We start from the raw sequence: 8199 nt of genomic DNA on the forward strand, positions 1-8199 counted from the left end.
AGCTTAATTCCTAGAGATGAGAGTTAGATGGATGTAATCCTGACTGTTGAATTAAGTCAACAAGGATTGGGTGATTAAATATCCAACGATTGTGTAAGAAGAGCTTAATGAATGAAAACCCTATTTTCCTTTGGAAGATAATTTAGGCTCTGATTTCAGAGAGAAGGTAGCTTGCTACCAAGTAATTCATTCCTTCTTGTACTGTGATTAGTACAATTGGTATCAGACTTCAATTCTGGGACCTCAATCATGACAGTGGGAGAGAAACTTACTGTTAGCATTGTTCATACACTTGCTCAGGAAAATTCTTCTGCTATTCAAGAAATTCGCAATCAATTACAGCTTCTCACTACAGAATTAGCTGGTAGTCGTGATGAATCAAATGATAAATTCGATCGCATCTTCGAAGCCATTCAATCTATTCAACCTCCTTCAACTGCAGAAAATGTTGAGACAACTATAGATCCTGGTTTATCTTCTGGATCTAAAGATGATCCGACAAAACGAGTTAAAGAAGCTCATGAGGTAATCAAATTTACTCCTAACAAGTTTTCTAGAACACCCAAAGTTGATTTTCCACGTTTCGATGGAACTAATCCAAGGGGTTGGGTTCAAAAATGTGAGCGATATTTTGCTTTTCATAATTTTGCAGATTCAGATAAAGTAGATATGGCTGCAATTCATTTTGATTCTAAAATCGATCCCTGGTTTTTAAATTATCAACAAGGTAAACCTGAGATGGTTTGGCATACATTTTTTCGTGATATGTGTCTTCGATTTGAGGATGTAGCAATTGATAATTATGTTGGCAGTTTCAATAAGCTATCTCAGCTCACTACTGTTGATGATTATTATGACAAATTTGAACATTACAAAGCTTATATGGTAGTCAACAACCCAACATTACCTGAGTCTTTCTATACTCTGAGTTTCATTAGTGGATTGAAGGACGAAATTCGTACTACAGTTCAAATGTTTAAGCCACGGGATACTTCTAGAGCTTTTTACTTTGCAAGAATGCAACAAGCCTCACTTCTGAGTTCTTCTAAACCTATAAAAAACCCTTCTAGGCCATTCTTTCCATCATCCGTTTCCATTCCTCCCAACCCATCTATATCTAAACCATATTTCTCTCCCACAAATACTTTTCAGAAACCATCTACTTCATCTCAACCACCTTTCATTACTCACCCCCCTACACCTACTAAAACTGACCCACCTCTTCCACCTATAAAAAAACTTACCCCTCAACAAATAAAGGTTCGCAGAGATAAAGGTCTCTGCTATAATTGTGATGAGTTATACAGAGTTGGCCACATTTGTAAGACTCAGCAGTTGTTCATGCTTGTTGCTAGTGAGGAAGACTTAAGTGATCAAAGTGATACTTCACCTGATGAGAATATGACAGATTCTCCCTCTAGTTCTGACACCACTATGGAGATTTCGCTACACGCTTTAACAGGCCAATCTTTTCATGACACTATTCGGATTTCAGGCCATCTCCATCAGCAAGCTATCATGGTTTTAATCGACACAGGCAGTACGCATAGCTTCATCGATTTTCATCTGGCTGACAAGCTTAATGTCCACATTTCACCAACAGCTCCTATGCTTGTAACTGTTTCCAATGGAGATAGCACCATCAGCAAGGGTATGTGTCGTAGCCTTCACTGGGAAATGCAGGGTTACAACTTTTATACTGATTTACGCGCTCTCCCTCTCGGCGGATGTGATATGGTGCTTGGTGCAGATTGGTTGCGACAACTCGGTGATGTGCTCTTTAACTTTTCTAAGCTCACCATTTCTTTTATGCATCATGGCTGTCACACTACCTTACAAGGTAGCTCTTCTAAGCCTTCACTTAGTCTTTTAAGCTTTACTTCCTTTAAGAAATTTATCAAAAGTAAGGCACCTACCTTAATTGGCCAGTTTTTTCATGTTCATGCTACACCTATGCAACCAATTCCTAGTGAGGTTTCTACCTTAATAGACTCATTTTCGGGTATCTTTTCAAAACCTACACAACTGACACCTTCTCGTCCACTAGATCATAAGATTCCACTTAAACCTAACTCCATACCTCCTTCTCAGAGACCATACAAATGTCCCTTTATTCATAAAGTTGTTGTGGAGCAACTTGTACAGGAAATGCTTTCTACAGGGCTTATTCAAAAGAGCCACAACCCTTTTGCTGCTCCAATCCTTTTAGTGAAGAAGAAAGACGGAACATGGAGGTTCTGTGTTGATTATCGCAAGCTCAATGACTTGACTGTGAAAGATAAATTTCCTATTCCCTTAATAGAGGAGTTCCTAGATGAGTTGAATGGTGCAGTTATCTTTACCAAGATTGATTTATTGTCAGGTTATCACCAGATTTTGATCTACCACCAGACATTGCCAAAACTGCTTTTCGCACCCATCATGGACACTATGAATTTCTTGTCATGCCATTCTGCCTTACGAATGCACCTGCGACATTCCAGGCATTGATGAATGAAGTTTTCAACCATTTCTTCGCAAGTTCGTCCTTGTCTTTTTCGACGACATTCTTGTATACAGTTCTTCCCTTGCAGATCATGTGAAACACCTTACTCTGGTTTTTTCATTATTACGCCAACATTCCTTGTATGCCAAATTCTCCAAGTGCAGCTTTGCTCAGCCACAACTCGAGTACTTAGGACACTTAATCACTGGAAATGGTGTAGCTGCAGATCTTGATAAAGTTGAAGTTATGCTCAATTGGCCTCAACCACAGAATTTGAAGCAATTACGTGGTTTCTTAGGACTGACTGGTTATTATCGCAAGTTCATCAAGGGGTATGGCAATATATGCAAACCACTCACAGAAATGTTAAAAAAGAATTCATTCTTTTGGAAAAATGATGTACTTACAACCTTCTCTTCTATCAAGTCAGCTATGACTCAAGCTCCAGTTTTGGCCTTGTCGGATTTCACCAAAACCTTCACATTGGAGACTGATGCTTTCTCAAGGGGTGTGGGTGTTGTGCTTCTACAAGATAACAGACCAATTGCATTTTACAGCAGACCATTGGGACCCAAGGCATTGGCTTTATCTACATATGAGTAAGAATTTTTGGCCATTGTAATGGATGTTCAGAAGTGGAAGTACTACCTTGGTCACAACCAGTTTTTCATTAACACATATCACCAAAGCTTGAAATATTTGATGGATCAGAAACTCTCCTCAGCTCTGCAGCAGAAACGGTTGGTTAAGCTCATGGGGTTTGACTTTGTCATCAGGTATAAGAAGGGCCAATAAAATACAGTTGCTGATGCACTTTCTCGAATTCCACATGCTTCTTGTTCTGCATTGTCTCTCTCTCTCATCCCCAATGGACAACAGATGTTATCTCTAGCTATACTTCAGATGATGTGTCCCAACAGCTTATTCAGAAGATACTTGTCTCTGCAGCCTTACCTAATTTTACATACCAACATGGCATTTTGAAGTTCAAACAGAGACTGTATATTGGCTCAGGTAATGACATTCGTTCTTCTATTCTACATTCAGTCCGCTCATCTGCAGTTGGTGGCCATTCTGGCATTGTAGGCACTTATAACAGAGCAAAGGCGCACTTCTTTTGGCCTCGAATGAAACAAGAAATTATCCAGTATGTATCTACTTGCGACATCTGTCAATGCAATAACGGTGACAATTCATTTCCTGGAGGACTTCTGCAACCTCTCCCAATTCCTGACACAGCTTGGAAAGACATTTCTTTGGATTTCATCGAAGGTTTTCCCACGTCCTTTCGCAAAAATGTCATTTTAGTAGTGGTAGATCGCCTGACTAAGTATAGCCATTTTATCCCACTTAGCCACCCCTTCACTGCTATCACAGTTGCTAAAGAATTTCTCCCAAACATTTTTAAACTGCATGGTCTACCTAATATTATTGTCAGTGACAGAGATAAAAATTTTATCAGTCAGTTCTGGCAAGCATTGTTTAAATCTTTAGGCACAACCCTGAAATTGAGTTCAGCTTACCATCCTCAAACAGATGGCCAAACTGAAAGAACAAATGCATGTGTAGAGCAATACTTACGTTGCATGACAGAGTCACAACCTAAGCATTGAGTTCAGTGGTTGGCATTATCAGAGTATTGGTTTAATACCAATTATCATACTAGCCTCACAATGTCACCCTTCCAAGCTTTGTATGTTTATCAACCACCTCATTTAGTTTTTCCAATTCCTACTCCTACTTCTGTGGCTACTGCAGAAGACTACTTGCAAGAGAGAGATGTTATGCTCCAATTACTCAAGAATGATTTTTCTAATGCTCAGAGCAGAATTAAGTTCTTCGCAGACAAGAAGCGGTCAGACAGGGAACTTGTTATTGGTGATATGGTATTTCTGAAACTTCAGCCCTATATACAAACTTCAGTTGCTATTAGGAAGAACTTCAAACTTTCTTCTAAGTATTTTGGGACATTTGAGATTCTTCAGCGCATTGGTGTTGTTGCTTAGAAGTTGAAACTGCCAGTAGGTTCTCGCATTCATCCCATATTTCATGTCTCACAGCTCAAGGGGAAAATTGGTCTTACTGCAGTACCCTTGCCACAACTGCCTCTTGTTGATCACAATGGACATTTTGTCATTGAACCAGAAGCTATCTTACATCGCAGATTCACACTCCGTGGTGGCTTATCAGTACCTCAAGTTTTAATTCAGTGGTCTAATTCTACACCTGAGGATGCAACTTGGGAGGACTCAACACACATCCAAGCTCAATTTCCTGAATTCATCCTTGAGGACAAGGATGCTTAAATTGGGGAGGCAATGCCATGTCCTCACTTAGAGTACTGGGCTCATGTAATGGGCTGCAGGAATTAATACATTGTAAACTGATTTATTTCTGGGCTTGTATTTTTAATTTTGTTGGACTTGTTTTGAATTAGAGTTAGGATAGCTTAATTCCTAGAGATGAGAGTTAGATGGATGTAATCATGACTGTTGAATTAAGTCAACAAGGATTGGGTGATTAAATATCCAATGATTGTATAACAAGAGCTTAATGAATGAAAACCCTATTTTCCTTTGGAAGATAATTTAGGCTCTGATTTCAGAGAGAAGGTAGCTTGCTACCAAGTAATTCATTCCTTCTTGTACTGTGATTAGTACACCGTACACATGTACCATTACAGTTGTGATTATTTGGGCACCCACTACTTTGCTGCCTTCGGGGCAATCCGATTGTATCGCGTCATGTTGTATGGTGACCCCGACGTTCCTGCTGGCGTCATGTTGTATGGTGACCCCGACGTTCCTGATGGCCCCGACGTTCCTGATGGCGGCTTCGGCTCGCGTCCGCGGCTCCCTTTACCGCCTTTGGGTCTTGAACAAAATCGTGTATTTACAGACGGTGATCACTGCAGTCTATAATTCTCGATTGCACAGTAACGACGATGGAGTCTGAAGTTTGAAATGTTGAAACTGGTGGTGGTGGTGGCCGTGTATGCATGAAAGCATATGGAATCAAGTTCCATGAACTGTTGGTGATTAGTGCAACAAAGCAACATCGAAGCAGAGAGTTGGTTTTTCCGGCGAAGGGAAATAAATGCGGTCGGGAATGATTGGAAATGAGTGCTGGCTGATATGGATGGTTCGTATAGTGAACTGTGGTCTCGATTATAAAGTCTTGGGGTTACTGGTAGCAGTCAATAGGTGTGTATGCTGTTGATGATTAATACAAAGAGGGTGAGATCGAGAACAGTGGACTGCAGAGAGAGCTTGGACATGAAAGCAAACTGGCGCTGGTTATGGTGATTGTAAAGAAGGATTGATCAATATGCCTGCTGTTGGTGCTATAAGCTGAGACCGAGATGGAGATGAAGAACAACAGACGGAGTTAAGAGATGAATGGACTGGCAGAGATGGTTCAAGTCTGGTGCTGAGTGTTCTGAATCGATGGTGGAAGTTGAGGTTTAGCTGAGATGTTGCAATCGGTGATAGTGTTCACAGGTTAAAGATGTTGGTGTGACCGGACTTTGGGAGCTGGTGGTCAGACGGTGTTGGACCTGGGTATGGAGTTTGGAAATCGGCATTGTTAAGTGGACTGGGCCTTGAGCAATAACTAGGTCTTAATCTCACTCTCGCATCAAACTATATAGAGAGGAACAGAAACAACAAGAGGGGATTCGGAGGCGCGGCTACACAGTCGTTTAGGGTTTGAGAATTTTCATTTTCTCTTTTGATTAGCTATTAATTTGAGATTTGTTTATGGTTTTTGGGAAATCCATGTCGAGCTAATCCTTGTTAGGGTGAAAGGATGAACTTGTAGGTAGATTTATTTTGTGTTCTTGAATAAGGTTTCTACAAATTGAACTTAATGATAATGTTGGTGATTCTCTTTCAATGTTTTACCTTCTAGCTACATTTTTCATGTTCTATGCCATGTATAGTCCATAGTTAGATTAGTAGAAGGACTCGTTGAACCTTAGCAATAATCGATTTATGAATATCTTTTGACTATTTATGCCATGCATACTTAGTGCTTTGGAGTTCTACTTTAAGGTGAGAACAAACTACCGTAACGATAATTCTTGTCGATGATTCTTAATGAAATATCTTCCGTGTACTAATAGCTAGGTTTGTTATTTTACACGAGTTAATTCGAAACCTTTGTGATTGAATACAAATAAGTTACCTACAACGGATTCCCGGATCCTTAACACTTTCATAATCTTGGTTACATCTTTTATAATTTTGTTATATTTGTTCCGTAAAATTCTGAAATATTAAATTTGATTGGTTATTCTTGATATTAGTTAGTAGAAGTATTTTCACACTCCTCGTGGGAACGACCTGTACTTGCCATTGTCTACTAGTTAGACACTGTGCACTTGCAGTATTTTATTGTAGGTTTATGAGCCTACCATCATGTCATGTCAATATTTGAGAGTTCGGTTGGGAACATAGCATAGGAAAATACTAGGCAAGTCATGCATTAGTGAATAATGATGGTGGAAAATAAAATTCACAGAATATTTTGGGATTGCTATTGCACGCACCATTCTGAGTAAATTTCATATATACAGATATATTGAATTGCTCAATACATATGTGAGCTAAGAGGCTTAAGCACTCATTGCTTTTAAATGGCTTCTGTTCCTTTGCAGGATGACAGCGCATTAAATATAGGGTTTACGATTTTAGCCCTTGAACTAAAAACCACCATCAACGACAACCATGCAATCTGATCTCCATCCTCCACTCAAAATCATTTGACTTAAACTCTGTAATTACTTTAATCTGATCTCCATCCTCCACTCAAAGTCATTTGACTTAAACTCTGTAATTACTTTAATCCATAGTGAAACCTCTCAACACCCCGTGGACATAGGTCTTAGTGCTGAACCACGTAAATCAGCGTCTCATTTAATTTCTGCACTTACATTACCATCGTCATATTTACATTCAGTGTATTTATTAACGTTATCTAAATCAGTCCATGCACTCTGATCGATTATGTTTGATTTGTTAAGCATTTGCATAACAACGATAGGCTTCGATGCACATCGTCGTCTCTCTTTATTTGTTCTCACGTTATATTCATTCAATCTATTATGTTTTACTTATACAACGAATATTAATTGTGGACACGAAGACACCTTCGTTACTTCGGTGTTCACACTAATTTAACCTATTTTTAGCCTAAATGCAAAAGTGATAGTACCTCTTTTCTAGAAAAGGAAGTAGTATAACCCAATTCATAACTTAACTATTCAAAGCAACTTGATAGTAATTTCATAATTAGTTAGTTGATCCGACTCAAATAGAACCAATCCAAACCATTTAACGGAGTTGATACAAACATTTTTTCCCTCTTTTTCTTTTTCCAACCAAATATATAAGCCCTTTAACTTTTTGTTTCAAATTTTTTGAAAATTCACTAACCAAATTATATTCAATGATTTAAATAAGAAAGGACGTGGATCAAGACTCAATGGAGGAGTGAAACATATTGCTTCCTTCAAAGGAGATACACATAATTATAGCATGGAGCATCGGTTAAAACTAACTGGTGCACTAAGCTATGATGCCATCAAAATGCTTCATTATAATTGTGTCCATTCCTGTAATTTGAACAGGCAAAATGCTTGGTGCAAAAATGTTACCCCTACATTCCTCCATATGGGTGTGCTTCATGGATTTAAGCTGAATGGAGTGAACTTT

The 8199-nt window shown here is 38.9% G+C and overlaps 1 protein-coding gene across 1 annotated transcript; it reads left to right on the forward strand.

The window, feature by feature from the left end:
- Nucleotides 1-249: 249 nt before the first annotated feature.
- On the forward strand, nt 250-3088 carry LOC113312740. The gene is made up of 2 exons (XM_026561478.1): nt 250-2362; nt 2574-3088. Exons 1-2 carry the CDS (start codon nt 250-252, stop codon nt 3086-3088), a joined length of 2628 nt encoding a protein of 875 aa, XP_026417263.1.
- Nucleotides 3089-8199: the final 5111 nt, after the last annotated feature.

Source organism: Papaver somniferum, chromosome 9 (genome assembly GCF_003573695.1).
Source record: "Papaver somniferum cultivar HN1 chromosome 9, ASM357369v1, whole genome shotgun sequence".
Taxonomy (NCBI): domain Eukaryota; kingdom Viridiplantae; phylum Streptophyta; class Magnoliopsida; order Ranunculales; family Papaveraceae; genus Papaver; species Papaver somniferum.

What these genes read in the sequence shown, in the direction of transcription:
- LOC113312740 (XM_026561478.1), top strand. Translation starts at nt 250, where the DNA reads ATGACAGTGGGAGAGAAACTTACTGTTAGCATTGTTCATACACTTGCT. An exon ending in CAAGATTGATTTATTGTCAG is followed by an intron (nt 2,363 to 2,573) that starts GTTATCACCAGA and finishes CTTCCCTTGCAG; the next exon opens with ATCATGTGAAACACCTTACT.